General features: G+C 35.5%; 1 protein-coding gene across 6 annotated transcripts in view; it reads left to right on the top strand.

Moving 5' to 3' along the window:
• Nucleotides 1–16,972, top strand: part of LOC129809717 (dystrophin, isoforms A/C/F/G/H) — a 462,658-nt gene that overhangs the window by 156,305 nt on the left and 289,381 nt on the right. The window contains exon 1 of one of the 6 annotated variants that reach the window (XM_055859756.1): nucleotides 1,225–4,361. The exons of the other annotated variants lie outside the window; for them this stretch is intronic. Coding sequence (XP_055715731.1) covers nucleotides 2,256–4,361 — 2,106 coding nt within the window. The 5' untranslated portion in view covers nucleotides 1,225–2,255. Of the gene's footprint in view, nucleotides 1–1,224; nucleotides 4,362–16,972 lie in introns of those variants that run through there. 6 annotated transcript variants of the gene reach the window in all.

Genomic DNA, 16,972 nt, shown 5'->3' on the forward strand with positions numbered 1-16,972 from the left:
TGTCCAGAAAATGAGATAGAAGGATTTCTGTCATTTTTTTCTATGTGTATAAAATGTTAAAATTCTTGCAAAAGTCGATGAATAAAAAAAAGTAAGACGTCCAAAAAAAAAGTTTCTTCCACAAATTATACCCTTTGAGTTCCTCTAACGAACAGTCCAAGTGCGAGAATTGTGGGTCACTCCTGGTCCCAGCAGTAGATGGTCAAAAATGACGCTGCAAAAAGTGTCTTCTTCGACATAAATGGTTCTGGATGACCATGATTTACCCATAGCCAATTACATATACCAGATTCTGAAAGCTAATGAACCAAGCTTTCCAACAATAGTTCACTCATCCAATTATGTTCATCAGGAGCTGAGATATACCACTCCAAACTTTTTACCTCTTCTACTGACAGAATATATGATCTCATCTAATATATCAACATTTTTTAATGTTAATTTTACACCTCAGTAAGGGTAAAATTAACATGAAAAAGGATACCTTTAACACCTAATACACCTCAAAAGGGTAATATTTACACCGATTTTGGATCAATACTGCAGGGTAAAATTAACATTTCCGGAATGTTATTTTAACTTTTTCGGATTTCCCTCAGTGTTGAACCGAATTATAATCTTCCGGAGTTAGTAAATGTTAAGCCTCGTTTGTTTGTAGTGCATCAGGAAGTGACTTGGCTATGAATCAGCTTATTCGTCTCTGGATTGTAGTCGAAGGTGTGTCCAGCATATTAGAATTTATATTTCCTTGATTAAAAATCTGTGTCGCTTATTTTAGTTTACACAATTCTTACGTAATAAATTCTGTACATATTCAAATGTACTGTATTTTAACATCAGTGGGTAAACTCTGTTCCGTCTAGTCTGAATTTCCCCTGGCGAATTGGGAAAATAAACACGGGAAGTTGGGGAAAATTGAGAGAAGAGAATTTGTGAGAGGAATAACAATTGGAATGAATGAATTCTCTGAGAAAATTGAGAGGGAATTTTACTGAGAGAGTAAAAAGCCGGTATGTGTTGTGCTTTATTCTGTGAATTCCAATGCGGAGATGTGACATTGGAAAATGCATCTCTTGAGAGTAATCTCATCCAATGCTTCGGTCCTATGCGATGCTGGAGGAGTTACTGTTCAGTGAGAGAGATGAGAGTTGGTTTTTGGGGGTAAGAGCGGCGCGCAACATCTGGATTGGATGCTGCTGCTGGACCCCTTTTGATCATACATCCAAATTTAACAGAAACTCGGCAGTTGGAACGTCGCAACGCTTGCAGCAACATCTCCGTGGTGTTTTCTTGTTAAGAATTTTCACACATGTTTTCCCAATTGTAAAACTGTATGAGTGTGTGTGTATGTCAATTTGGGTATCTGTGTGTGTTTTATGCAATTAGCTCGGAGGCAAAGAAAAAATCTTCCGCAATATTTGAAACAGAACAAGAAGAAGGAAAAAAAAAACAGATAAAAGGCCCCTCTTCCGACACAATCGGATGATGTATTAAACAATTAAAAGAGAGTTTATAAATTGCTAAAGAACTTTTTTTTCGTTGGTGTAGTTTATAGTGAATTTTTTTTTTGGCTTCTGGCTTGGTCAGCAAAGCTAATTTTAATCCCAATCATACAGTGTTTACAACTGTGATCCTTTTTTTTTCTTATAAGTCGCGGCTTTTTTTTCTATATAAACATTTTTTTGGGCTGTGCTGGTTTTTTCTTATTTTTTTTGTTATTTGGTGTAACTGGGCTGCGGAACTGTACAATGAGGAAAATTTGGGGGAGAAATTGTGCTAAAGCAGCAAGAAATTTAATACTATTGTGTACATTGCAATTTTTGACCAACATTTAAATACACTCAATTTTTTGGCTAAAGATGGGCCAATAAAAAAAATCTCGTGGGAGTTGGACAACAAAAATAAACTAAAAAAAAGGGATAACAAAAAAACTCGACAAAACTCCTAAATTAATGACCATCTCGGTGCGATTGAGAGGAAAAACAAATAAAATGTGCGAGTGGTGAAAGAGGTCGAGAATTACAAGAGTAAAAAAAAAATAAATAAAACAACAATTTCTCATGGGAAATGTGAAAAATTTGCAGAATGTTGTGCAATGTTGGTTGGTCCCTGATTAAAAAACCGAGGTATTCTGTGGTGAAAAATTCAGTGGAAATAGTGAAAAAGGCCGGTGGTATAAAAGTTTGCACATAGTTTGTTGGACCTATGCTGAAGAGAGTGTTTGTTGCAAAAATAGTGCTTGGATACAACATAAAATGACATCGACACAATTTCAAAATGGCAATACTGACTGCAATTCGGCTGGGATGGCATCAGGTAGTGGTGGCGGTGGAGGTGGTGGAGGTACTGAGGCTGATGCGGGAGAACCGTCGGCACCAGAAGTTGCCACTGGACCTGAACAAACGACACCATATCAGAAGAATAAATCAGCAAATCCATCCAGTGTCACTCTACTCAATGGATATCGATTGGGTGTCCCGCCAAAGGCACCACCCAGACCAGGAGACCAACAGCAGCAGGACACCATGAATCGCCGAATAGCCCTCAATGGTGGCAATGAGTTGAGAATTGATGAGAAAAACATCAGTTTACATCTCAATAATCCATTTGCAACTAACTTCGCATTGGGTCATCAGGGTCAGGTTGGAAGTGAGACAAAGAACAATGTGATAAGAAATCCAATGGCCATGGAGGATATTTATGCCCAGGTACGACCTAAGAGACCACACAGTATTGCTGTGTCATCACCGCTAAATCAGCCACGCAACAACGAATTTAGTTCATCGATTTATGCTCAGAGACCTCTGGGGCAGGCAAAGCCACAACCAAGGCAACCCCTGCACTACCATCCGTCCCTGGCCACGGGAATTAGGTCTGTGGGCAAGCAGGAATTCAACTTTTACACTCCACCGTCCCCAATTGCCGCCCAACAGACAAATGGAGCCCCAGTTGTGACATCAGGTCCGTACGTCCAGAGAAGATCCCAAAGTACACCTAGACCTGTTCAAAATTTACAAGGAAACATTGTTCAGGCAACTGGGCAACCAAATACCCCTCCTCCACCAGTAAGACCCCGAAGCCTCGATAGATGCAATGGGTTCGAAAAGTCAGGGACCTTCAGTAAACTTACCCCACCTCCTGTAGCAAATAGACGGCTCTCCCAATCTGGTCTGTTGCAGTCTCAAGCCCCTGCCACTGGAATGAGACAGTCAGCAACGTTTCATGGACAGGCCACTCTTCAACGTCAGAGTATGGGTCAGTATGGATTTGGGGGTCATGGTCTAGATACAGGTGATATGACAGGGGCTAGAAGGAAGGTAGATAGACCCCTATCCTATGCCTATGGTACAGTACCCGATCAAACATTCTTCGAAAATCAACTGAGATTGTATTCGGAACAACTCAAGAATATTACAGAGAGTGTGAGAAAATATTCAGAACAGGCCAAGATATTGTCTGAAATGAAGAGACAACAAATGGTGAAGCAGCAGCATCAAGGGACTTTGCCAATTTCCAAGAGTGATTCCAAATTAATGCTAAATGGGGGCAATTGTGGTGAGAATGTGGTGAATACAGCTGGCATGGGTTGTCAGCAAGAAGAACCAAGTACACCATCACTGCAACTTCGAATGTTTCTAGACAATATACGGAGCAATATAAAGGAGGAGCCAAGGGAGGAGGCCTCTGGTGTAAACTATGCTGAACCACAGACACCATCTGATCAGCTGCGCCAATTTCTCGATGCCATCCGGTCAAATCAAGTTCCTGAAAATAGTGCCAGTGGTGGTGGTGGGGGTTATCACAAATACACCAAGGAGCACCAGCACCATCAATCCATGTCTGACAATCCCAATCGTTTCCGTTCTAAATCAACGGATTTTGCCGAATACCACCATAGTCCCATTACTACACAGAGTTTTAGTCAGATATCTGATAATTTGCGTATAATGAATCAGGATTTGGAGACATTTGTCGATCAGAAGAAACCCCAAGAGGTACAACAAATGAGAACACAGAAAGCTAATGTTACTGTGGATTTTAATCAGATACTAGATAATTTTCAACAAATGACTGATAATTTTGCTGGAATGGATGCTGTGGATTATCTCAAGAAGTATTCTGAGGCACTAAAACAAACTTCTGAGCAAATCCGAAGGGCAGCTGCATCTCAACAGCAGATACAGCAATCCAATAATCCTTATAGTTCACCAGATGATACTAGTTCCTGTAGCACTACACCTGGATCCATTCGGGAAGCCGTCCAGAATTTACTGATGATGCCCAGAAATGGCTTTCAGGTCATGGATGATCGTATGAAGCTCTTCATTGACATTCTGGACACTCAGGAAAAATTCAGTCAGGTATTGTTTGGGTTTTTCAAAGCTTCGATGTTTTTAAGGGGGTTTAACTTTGATGACTATGCACTACATATATGCCATTTTTCGAATATGTACTTGTTTATGAAAGATTTAAACCAAAGGGGTTTATCATTGTAATGAACATGAGTTAGTCCGGAGTGGGAATCCGAAAAACCTACAGAAAAGTCTTAAGAACCAAATGAATAAAGTTTGAACTTAACAATCCACGGGAAGAGAAAACATGGACCAATACTAATAGGTAACCCTCGAGAACCTATCGGAACCATTTGGGAACAGATTATGAATTCTGGGAACTTTTCAGAACTCACTTGAGAACCCATATAAAATCTCTGATACCAAACCATCTGAAACTATTCCGGAAACTAAGCCAGAATTAATCACAAACCCTGCCTTAAATATTAATAAATGAAATATTATTATTTATTAATACACCCTGGTTCGACTTCCCGGTTCCCAGAACAAAATATATATAGGTTCCCTGGGTTCCCCATGAGTTCCCTGAAAAAATATATGGGTTCTTTGGGTTCCGTAAAAAATATATATGAGGTCCCCCAGGTTCCCCGAAAACACGTACGGATTTCCCGCGTCCCCTGAAATTAATATATGAGTTACCCAGGTTTTCTGACAAAATATACGGCCTTACCGGGTTGCCTGAAAAAATCTATGAAGTCACCGGGTTCTCTGAATAAATATTTGAAGTCCCAAGGTTCCTTGAAAAAATCTACAAGGTCCCTAGGTTTCTCTGAAAAAATATATGGGCTTATTGGTTTCCTTGAAGAAATATTTGAGTTACCCAGGTTCTTTGACAAAATATACGGGTTTCCCGGGTACCCTGAAAAAATATTAGTTCCCCAGGCTCTCTGAAAAAAATCTATGAAGTCCCCGGGTTCCCTGCAAAAATCTGAGGTCCCCAGGTTCCCTGAAATAATCTATAAGATCTCCGCTTCCCTGCAAAAATCTATAAGGTCCCAGGGTTCCCTGAAAAAATCTATGAAGTCCCCGGGTTCCCTGAAAAAATCTATGAGGTCCCCGGGTTCCCTGAAAAAATCTATAAGGTCTCCGGGTTCCCTGAAAAAAATATGAAGTTCCCGGGTTCCCTAAAAAATCTATAAGGTTCCCGGGTTCCCTGAAAAAATATGTACATAAGTTCCTTGGGTTCCCTGAAGAAATATATGAGTAACCCGAGTTCCCTGACAAAATATACGGGTTTCCCGGGTTCCTTGAAAAAATCTGAAGTCCCCAGGTTCCTTGAATAAATATATGAGGTCCCCGGGTTCCCAGACAAAAAAATCTGAGGTCCCCGGGTTCCCTGAAAGTTTACTAAAAAAAAATGTATGGGTACCCCGGGCTCACAGAAAAATATATCAGTTACCCGAGTACCTTGAAAAAATATAATGGATTCCCCGTGTGTTTTCCGGGATCCCCGTGAGTTCCCTGGCCAGATTGACTTGAGTTCCCAGAAATCAGTTACTCCATATAAAGTTTATCGTGTCCAAATCGATAAAATAATATGCATTTTTGAAAGATTTTAGGAATATTTTGATAAAACATCATTTCAAGTAGGGGTAGTTTTCAAAATAATCCAGGGAATATTTCTGGAGAAAACCAGGATTAGGTTAGAAAATTAATTGTGGGGAGGTTCCCTATCTAAAGCTTTATATTTCAAACTTTTTCTCCTACAAATGAGAAATAGATTGGTAAAATTTTATTACCGCTAACCCCATGGAGGGTGTTAAGTTGAATAACCCAAAAATCGATAGATAACATAAATTTCTCTCTCATTTTATTTTTAACTGAAATCATTTAAAATTTTCATGAAGTGCTCAGTATTGTCACTGGTTTTAACTTTACCCAAAAAAAAATCATTGAACTTGGTGCTCCAATTTAAATTTTGATTGAAATGAGAGATTAAACAATTAAAAGCAATCCTTATAAGAATTTGGGTGGGAAACCATACGGATATGTATTGTAGTTAATTATGTTAAATTGGGTGAAATCCGACTTGGATTTCTATCTGATTTGTGGCGCTTGAATTCTTAGTTCTGTTTTCCACATCAAATACAAGGTCCGACATACAAACGTACAATTTATAGCAGTATCGTGTGTTTCTGATTTGTACACTCTTCGCATTTTGTGCTCCAAAGAACAAAAAGAAAAAAGAAACTTCAATGGGGGAGAGAAAAGAAAAAGAAATGCAATTTGGAATGAGGAAATTTCTCGACACGAATATCATTGAGTCAACAGGTTTTTCATTATTTTTATCCTCGTCTTCAGCTTCTGACAAAATTGGGCCATTTTTCATGGATTGGATATATATAGGGAGAGAAAAAGAAAAGTTTTTGGAGATACCGTCTTCATTCTTTTAGTGAGCTTTTTGTGTCTCGTTCACCACTTCTTCATCAATTTTCTTCACCTCCTTCCCAGTCGAAAACAAAATTATCCATAGATTTTCACATGTGAGGGTGCTGAAAGACTAGCAAAATCGACGACAATCAATAAAAGCGTCAGACAATTTGTGATTTTTCGAGCTTTTTGCTTTGTCGTCTTTTGCCAAGGTATATTTGCGATATACATCTATTTATTTTTGTCTTGTTTGTCGTGAATATCAAGAAGTGTTGAATTTATTACTTTATAATCGAAGAAAAAAAAAACACATAAAATAATGTTAGACAGTACGTAATGTTATGTTTAAAGCTCTTAATCCTTTAACCCTTTAAGGACGATTGGAACACCGGTATCCCATAAAGAAAATAATTTTTCCGGACTACTTAAAGCTATTTTTTTTCTTATGTTTGCACGTAATTACAAAGTAGAAGGTCGAAGGAATCTAGAATATTTTTTGCAAGTCTCTAGCTATTTCCTATGCAGTAAATATTTAAACTCAAAAATGGTGCATTTTTAAATTCTCAAATTCATAGTTGATTTTATTTATTTTTTATACTTCCAAATTTTTTTTAATCAGAACCGTTTTGGAACAAGAAACTACAATACTCAAACATTATATTTTTCATTAGAGCGAAAAATATTATTCATTGGTATTGTCATAAAAATTACTTAAATTTTTGGGCTATTTTTGTCCCTATCGTTCATAGAAGCACAAAATACACCGAATCAGACTCTGTTGGACTTCCCAAGGTTAGATGTATGATGTAAGACTTATCATTGATTATGTTTCTTAGTTTAATTTTTATTGTTGTTTCAGTCCGTAAAACGTGTCTCGTCGTTAAGGGTTAAGGCTCTTGATCCTTTAAAAACAAATGGGATGCCAATTTCCCAAAAATAAAACTAATATTTCGGACTATTTAGAGTACGAAATAACTTTCTATAGTCAGAAAAAAATGTTTTTGTTTTCTTTTGGGAAATTGGTATTCCTCTCGTCCTTAAAGGGTTAAACGGTTGGCGTCTTGGATAAATTAAAAAGTTTATGACATTTCGAAATTTTCAAATTATATTTAACTTCATGAAAGCATGATCTTTTGTGGTTCACCATTTCGATTGTGTTTTGTCAAGATCTTCAAATAAAATCCAAGAAAAAGTCTTCAAACTCTGTAAAATGTCTAAAATTAGCTTCATATTGGTGTGTGTCTTGGCTAAACCACTAAGATGGTTATTGTTTTTTTGTAATATTTTTTTGCTAATCCTTTCTGCAATTTATGAGAATTTTATAGACTTTTTTGTTCTTTAAAACCCTGATTTAAGTTTAGGGTGTCCTTTTTTATTACTTGGGCATATTTGGGTATCTCCTTTAATCACCTTGGTTTTCCACAGCCTCTGTTTTCTTTCACTTTTTGTATTCCCCATTCCCTATGGTTTTTTGGCAGTCTTTTTTTGTCTGTTCTGCTTTTCAAGCCATCCGCAGAAGTAAAAAAAAACGAAAGAGTATCGATGGGGAAAGAGGAAAAACATTGGGGAAGAGTGAGTGAATTTTGCGACGAGAGCCTATTTCATTCGCGGAGGAAGAGAGGAAATTGTTTACACTTCCGATTTGTTGTATATTTTATGTAATTTCATCATCAAGAAGTGTGTAATTCAATTCAATGTGATTGTTGATTTTGATTGTTTATCTGTGAGTGTGAGATGGTATTTTCTGTTGATTTGATCATCGTCACCATTTATTTCTTTTTGCTCTATCTTTCATGATTTCCCAAAATGTTCTTGATGGTTGTCATTCCGGGAAAGTTTATACAAGAGAGTATTTCTCACGAGGAATTTAGTTTTTGACCCTGACAGAGCACAAAGTCTTAACTTTTTGGTAAAGGAATCTACCGTGTATGAACATAGCAAAGGAGAGAAAGTTTTAAACTGGTACGACATGATAGACTTGGTTGGAAAAGCTCATTGTGTTAGGCAAGTAGTTGAAAGATGTGGGATAAAAAGTGACTCTCACCAGTGGGAAGATGTTGAGGGAATTCATCTCCATCCGAGAATGGGGATTACAGTGACAGATAGACTTCTATCTAGTGGGGAATTGATGGCCACCATATTTTCTGAGACAAGTTTTCGGGTGAAGCCAAGAGAGAAGCAATCTCTATCCAAAGTCTCTGGGTACTTAATTCACGCATTTTGAGGTTTTCCATCTTCTCTGGGTAGACACTCTGATGGAGGCAAGGGAGAATATTCAGCATTACAGACTCTCTCTCAGGACACTGATTGTCCTGTACTTTGGGGCTTAGGCCAAAATCATAGGGACAACATTTATGCTAGGAAAGGGTCAGAGGGTGAAGAGAATGATGGAATGATGCCTAAAAAGGGAGAGAAGGAGTTTTGGGGTGAATAGAAGCCACATACCGACAACCACATAAAGTTCATCTCTATATTGTTTATTATCAGGGCTTTTCCAGATTACCAATGTTTCATAGGCATCAAGATATTCATTCTGTGCTGTCCCTCTACCAAATATTTTCCTGTCAACTTGCAATATTGCGCATTTCACGACTCTTATTCTATTTTCCGGAGTTATATTTCTCTAATATAACTTGTCCTTCAGTATATTTTTCTTTTCTACAGGCCCTCGAGGTTGAACACAAAAATATAATATTATTTCAATTTGTGGATAAGAAACCGAGGAAAACCCAAAGTCTATATTTTCTACAGTTTAGCCTCTAGGCTAAAAAAACAAAATAAACATTATTGGAACTTCATTTCTTCGCCCAATATACGATCATTAAACTTTTGCCACCATTTAATCTGCGGTACTAAAATCGGATCGTAAAAATGAACAAGGAGTATAAATTGGAATGAGGGGGATCAAGAAATTGAATATTAAAATGTTTATGAAGAGCTAACACTTCAATATAACAGAAAGCTTTCAGGCCTCGTACACACTCTGCCTTCGAACAATTCATATTTGCCTCATATTTCTTTAATGAATCTGACCTAATAACAATATATTTTAATAGCCAGTCTTAAGTCACACATTTCCAGAAAAAATAAGTCAGTTTCATTAAAAGAATATAGGAAAAATATGAAGTGTTCGAATCCAGATTATGTGCGAAGGGTGCGAAGCCTTTAAGTCTTCCTCAACTAGGTTATTTTTTTTTTACAAAAAAACCACAAATATAGTAAATAGAAGGATTATGTAAAATTGAGAATAAAGAAATTATTATATTTGTGGTGACATTGTACAATAATTAATCTTTAATTTTTCAAGTTTTGCATTCGATAAGTTTTCTTTAATATTAAAGTTAGTCGACAGGACCTTTTAATACTTCGAGTACAGAAAATTTGAAGACAAGATTGTAGTACATTGCAATAGCCTTTAAGAAACGTAAATCCATAATTTTCATACTAAATTTTACTTAAACCTTTAAGTATTCTCCACTTCACAATTCAACTTTTAGAATTTCCCTTTTTAGGGGAATGTAGGCATGATTCGCACAGAGTGAACCTTCAAACGATGCGAATTTTCTCTTCGTTTGCAAAGAGCTGACTTACTATTTCTCATCTCGTTTCACGAGCTTAATAATTAACTATCTTATGGTTAAGAAATGACAAATTAGTTCTTTGCAAACAAAGAGAAAATTTGCGTTGTTTGAAGGTTTACTCTGTGCGAACCTTGCCAACATTCCCCTATAGTATTTTAATTATCTTATACGAGTTGTTAGACAAATATTTCAAGATAAGGTTAAATTATCTCGGGCAAAATTCTTTGTTTATTTTATTATCCACTTTTAGTAATACTGCTCTCATTGGATTGAAATTTTCAACAATCGTTCTTTATCAATTAGCGCTTATTCTTGAAACTTAAGGTTTAAACAGAATTGTATATTATTTTTCGTACGATAGGTGAGTAAAGGCTAACAGCAGATGCCTTGGGATCAGTTTGTTCAAGAAGAGTTTAGTGTTTAACTGCATTGCTCTTTGGAAATAGCAGGGGATCAACGTAAGTGGTTACATGGGTATCAAACATAAAACAAAAAACAGGAAATGATCTTTACATTTTCACACCATAATAAAAGATATATTTAATTCAAGCTTTTAAGCATAAAAATTTAAATATTTAAACTATATTTTCTGGTATATTTTTCTCAAAATTTTTATATTTGAGAACTTGATTTTTGAAGATCCTTTTAGATCCTTTTCGAGTTGGATCGCTACTCAAAAAAAAAACTGATTTTTTGAAAATTATTCTTTGCCTTTTATTAAGTTTTTAATTTTTGAATTTTTAAGTTTTTAATATTTTAAACTAATTGTTTTTAGTTGCAAAGCGTTTTTGTTTGAAGTTGCAAAATGGTTCAAAAGATTTTCACAAGTCTATCCCTCTCTTTCGGACACAAAATTTAATTGAACTGAATAATTTGGCATGATTTTCAAAAAAGAAGAGGAGTGCAAAATCGTAAGATAGACAAATGCAAAACTTTTGAGAAAGTAAAGGATGTGAATTTTGACTTTATGAAATTTTCCTGATCTAAGAGATGTGTCGAAGCTATAATGGAGCACATGTTGCAAAAGTTCGGTATATCGACGAATATTTTTCAAAAAATTATTTTATTTTGGGGCGGTGATCCGACCCTTATTGTCCATACATGCTTGATTTAACCTACATCAAGATCTCAAAACTGTAATGAGTCCGAGATGTTCTCTTGTGATTTCCAAAGAACGATAGGGGATACCAGGGCAGATTATCCAACAAATGAAATTTTTCATCCCATATAATTTGTAAAAGAAAAGATAATGTTTGTATCAGGCTGATAAATAATTTTATAAATACGAAGGGTGGTGTTTATTTAGAATAAATAATTGTTTTTTCAATAAAAGATCATTCAATAAATTCGCAGGATGACACATAGATGGGGCCACTATCGAAAAATCTTGAATGTATCTAGAATTACCTATCTTGATATATGTCGAAATTTGATAGTAATCAAAGCATTGATTCTCATGGTTCAGATGTTATATAAATAAACTACCTATGTGGTTTTTCAAAATCAAAAATTCTGCATTTCGTTTTTTTTATTGAACATTGTTTAACGTTAACCCAAGCTAAATTCAAGGTAAATAATTATTAACAATGCTTTTTACCGTTAATTAAGATGATTCAGATTTGGTTAGTGTGCGACAAACGTTAAAAAATCAACGATTTTGTGTTGAACCGCTCTATAATTCTGTCCCGGTCTCCCATTTACGTGCGATCTAAAGTCATTTAATGTGAGGTTATGGGTAGGTTATAAACATGAAAGATTCAGGTTCGTTAGTAGAGCCTCAAATAGACTCAGACAAGTCCTAGATTCCGTCAAATTTAATCATATAAAGCATCAGTTCAAAATATTATTCACCTAATCCTTTATCGCCAAATTTTAGATTTATACATGGCTGGGTTAAACATTATCGAACTAGATATACGCATTGCAAATTATAGAAAAAAGATTATCCTAAGACTATGTAACACTGTCTTATATAACTGCAAAATTTTGAAAAGGAAAGGACCATAAAAAATAACCTACTTCAAAAAATAATGAGCTGAAATATCTTTTCTATTATGTTTTATTTCAATTGAGAATATTTTGCTCATCTATGGCCCCCCTGATGACTTTTATTCTTTTCTAAATCAATTTGCTAACCATAAAAATTGTACAATTTCCCGAGGAGATGGTAAATGACAAGAATAAAATTGGCTATTTGCCAAATTATGTTGAATTAACTTGGTCTTCCGGAAATTGTGGCACGTAGATGGAGTGGTGGAAAAATGGGAGAGAAAGCTTTAGCGAAAGCTCAAAGAAAAATGATTATTGCTATTGCATTTTATATTGGCGGGATTTTAGGGGTAAAAATTAGTTCAAACGTACGTACATATGTCAGAGATAACAAAGAATAGGATATTTTGTGCTAAATTAATATTCACAGTGAGTTGGGAAGAGGATGAGAAAGAAAATGGTGGTATAAAAAGGGAGATAGAGAAGAGCAAAAACGGAGTGGGTGGACTTTTTTTTTAACTGACCATGTTCAACTGTGGAATGGCATTTTCTGGAAATGTGGGTTCAAGATAGGTGGAATGTTGAGTCTTTTTTTGTATTCTTCAGTTGCTCCAGTACCAAAAGACCAAAAACGAAACAGGGGGATGGGGTTGGATGGAAAATGGAAAAACGCTTGGGAAAATTGCAAGAGTGAGAAAACTGTGGCTTTCGTGCTAGGGTAAAGTCAAAATGGGGGTTGCAGGCCTTCGCCACAGTGACCAGTTGAAGTTGAGTCTGTCTACCACTTAAGTCATTTCCTATCGCATTGTTTCACTGTTTCCGCCTAATTCGTGTGCAAAATTTTATCTTGTGTGTCTGCATTTGATGTTCTGCTTTTTGCCGTGGGAGTGCATATGTTTGCGGATCTATAAATGAAAGAGAAAGAGAGAGAGAGAGAGAGAGAGAGAGACCAGGGTTAAAGTTTGATGGCAATTTCGTGGTGTATGAGAATTTCCCTCAAAGGCACAATTGCATTGCGAATTTATAATAATGCGATAGGATAGAGTAAACAATATATGCATCATCCCTCAAATAACCCTCTTGTGGTATGTATCTTAAAATTGACAGAACACATTGAGTAAATCTTCTATACTAATATTTCGAAACTGTTTTGCATTATAAGTTCCTCAACCTCTATATAGCTACTTTACGGCATTATCTTTCAAAAGCCAGTTTGATGGGATTTTCTCTCAACATTGAAATTGAAATTCATAGCCTCCAAGAATGAAATTATCGGGAATATGTGCATTTGGGGAATATTTCCATTGTCTATAGAAACAATCACCAAAATTTGTGATAGAGATATATTTTGTGGTGCTAGAAGAAACAAGCTCTATTCGTATATTGATAAACTATAGTCTGGTGCAAAAGAATATTTATTGGGAAATTGCAGTGAAATATTTATATGTGTGTGATTGGCATGAGAAAAGGGATGATCCTCTTTTAAAAATCTCTTCATGTGTTTCGGTATCTTACGCTTTAGGGTATGTATTATGAAATTTTCTGAAAATTTCAATGATTTTTGCTTAAATTCAATTAGATGAAGTGTAAAAAATATTTAATTTATTGAGCGAAAATTGTCCTAATGGCTCTGGTACACCTTAGCTCGGTATAATTTCATGAAATCAAAATTTGGCTACCTCTCTTTCTGAAAAGATTTACATAAGTCTATCCCACTCTATCGGTCTCAAAAATCGATTGAACTAAATTTAATTTAGTGTGATGGTCAAAAGAAGAAGAAGAAGAAGAAGAGTGCGAATAAGTAGGATAGACATATACAAAGCTTTTAAGAAGGAAATTAATGTGAATTTTGACTGAATGAAATTTTCCCGATATAAAAGGTATACCAGAGCCATAAAGAACGAACTTAGAAATCCTCAAAATTTAATTTCATTTGCCATTTAAGAGATAAATGTGGAGCTCAGAGGCAAAATGACACATATCCTATGCTTAAGCCATAGGATATGTGTCATTTTGCCTCTGAGCTCCACAAATTAATCTACTAAATCAATTTGAATATTTATTATCTTATTTTAAAAATTGTTAAATTATGAAATATTTATTTTTTCAACCTTCATAAAAATGTGTTCATAAGTTAATGGAAGCTTTCAAGACAGATTCGTCAACTTTTATCGAAGTTTTCGGGATTTTCCAGGCTTAGGTCTCATGGTGAATTGTATTTGTATTGTATTGTATTTATTTTTCATTACCATTAATAACTTACAATAGTCAAATTTAATTCCTGATAAATCTTTCATAAATCTCACGAAGGTAAAATCTTTGACTTGATCATTGATCAAGGCTCGGAGCCTGAGCCGAAAACTCTGGAAAAACTTACGTTTTCCATGAAAGATTTGATTTCTCGACAAATGAGTATCTTCAGCGGTATAGTTCTAATATTTATTAGCATCATATGCGTACCAGTTTGTGCCAAATATTTTACGATATTATCCTATCTCTTGGATCTTAAACTGCATGTGACTATCGCTGTCTTAGCGTCGATTTATACCTCTATGGAAAAACTATGGAAAAGTCCATTTATAATTTATAGGTATTTAACCCTTTAAGGATGAGTGATTCACCGGTGTCCAAAAAACAAAAACAATTTTTTTGATTATAGAAAGTTATTTTGTATTCTCAGTCAGAAAAAAATCATTTTTGGGATACTGGACTGGTGTCACATTCGTCTTTAAAGGTTTAAGGTCTTATAAATGCATGAAAGTCTTTTGCAAAATGAAGATCGTTTACTCACATTTTCATTTGTCCATCTCAGTCCATAAATTTATTGCCCACGACAGTTTTTAATAGGGCTGTCTTTTTCGTGCTCCTTTTATTAAGTTTCGTCGTGATTAGGTCAGTAGGATCCTGGATTAAGTAGAACAATTTTTTTCCAAGCACTGACCGCAGTTAGAGCGACACGCCGTTGGAATCAGGGATCTCTGTACTAAAGTTCCAAAACTCAATCTACTGATCCTCTAGGGCTTCTAGGGCAATCGTTTCACCTTAATTTACATAGGACAGCTGATTTTTTTTCCGGACTCATTTGCTAAACGAATATGAACAATATTCAAACTTGCTATGCTCCGTTAGTTTCTCTTAATTATATAAAATATGCAGAGATAGTTCCTAAATAATTATTTTTCGTCCTAAAAATCTTTATGGAAAGCAATTGCCGTTGATGTAACATAGGGGTTATTCGGAGAGAATCCCTATCCGGTTGTAGCAATACAATTGGTGGAGTTTTCAAGCAAAAATCAAAAATTCAATTCTTCTCCAGAGCTTTTGACATGCTCCATGTCTTTCTCAGTTGAATGATTGAAGTTTGTGTGTTGATACTCGACCATTGAGGAAGATACGGAACGTATTGAACGGTCTGGGTATGAATTCTGAGATGCGTAAGTTATTCACGTGAGGAATTCACGGCTCTGAAATCATCTTTAGTTAGTGCTTTGTGAAGCTTTCGTAAAACTTTAACTTTAAAGTACTGTAAGTGTTTTACATGACATTTCACATGAAAACCTAATGAAACTATACAAAGGACGATCTAAAAGCCGTGAGTTTCTCACGTGAAAAACTCTCACATCTGTCAGAATTCATGCCCTGGAGAAGAGTTGAATTTTTGATTGTGGGTTGAAAACTCGACTAATTGTGTTGCCACATCCGGACGGAGATTTACTAAAAATCTTCATTTTCGAAAGTAGTACATGAGTGAAACTACCCCACACTCCCCTACATCGAATAATTCCATGTTTTGGTCAAACATCATTGGTTGACCTATCGTCAGTTGCGTCGATCGTTATCGTATCTAGATTTCAAGCAAAGGTCGTTACAAAGTCTTCGTCGTCTTTTGCAGCAAATAATGCTGCTGCAATAGAACCGCTACTATTTACGATACCGGTCGATCCAAACAATATTTATCGAAAGATTTCACTAAAATTTGATCTGTTGAAAATCTCTCCGAATTCTTGATAATCCTGGACCAGTAATTAATTTTTAAAAATTAAAATAAAATGTGTGGAGGTGAAATAGCTTTAAGAATAGGCTAGCCTTTAAGGTTTCGCACATGGTCTGGCTTCGAGCAGTTCATTTAATATTTTTCCTATATTCCTTTAATGAATTTGACTCAATTTTTTTCAGGAAATACGTGACTTAAGAGGTTATTAAAATATATTGCTATTAGGTCTGATTTATTAGAGGAATATGAGAAATTATGAAATGTTCGAAGCTATAGTATGTGCGAAGCATGAAAGCCTTCCTTATTTTTCGTTATTTGTTTTTGAAAATTAACCTCTTTATACCAAATAACCTCCAAAGTCTCACATTCCACGGATGATTCAAATACTCTCGTTAAAAGCTTTTCAAAAATTTCATCAAAACTCAAAACCTAATGTCTATTTTTGTTCCATTCACCCGGAGCTTTGAAAAGGAGAATAGAAGCCAATTGAAAAAGAATGAATAAAGTCAATTCTGAAAGAGGAGCAGAAAAAAAGTCTCGTTGCAAAATTTATCTCGTTCACCATAAATTTAAGTTAAAAAATTTGAATATAAATAGACAAAAACGGACGGATTGATAGAGCCAATAGATTTTTCCATTTGGAATTGAAGGAAGAATTCATAAAGGAGAGGGAGAGAGAGAAAATC

The sequence above is a fragment of the Phlebotomus papatasi genome, chromosome 1 (genome assembly GCF_024763615.1).
Source record: "Phlebotomus papatasi isolate M1 chromosome 1, Ppap_2.1, whole genome shotgun sequence".
In the NCBI taxonomy this organism is placed as follows: Eukaryota; Metazoa; Arthropoda; class Insecta; order Diptera; family Psychodidae; genus Phlebotomus; species Phlebotomus papatasi.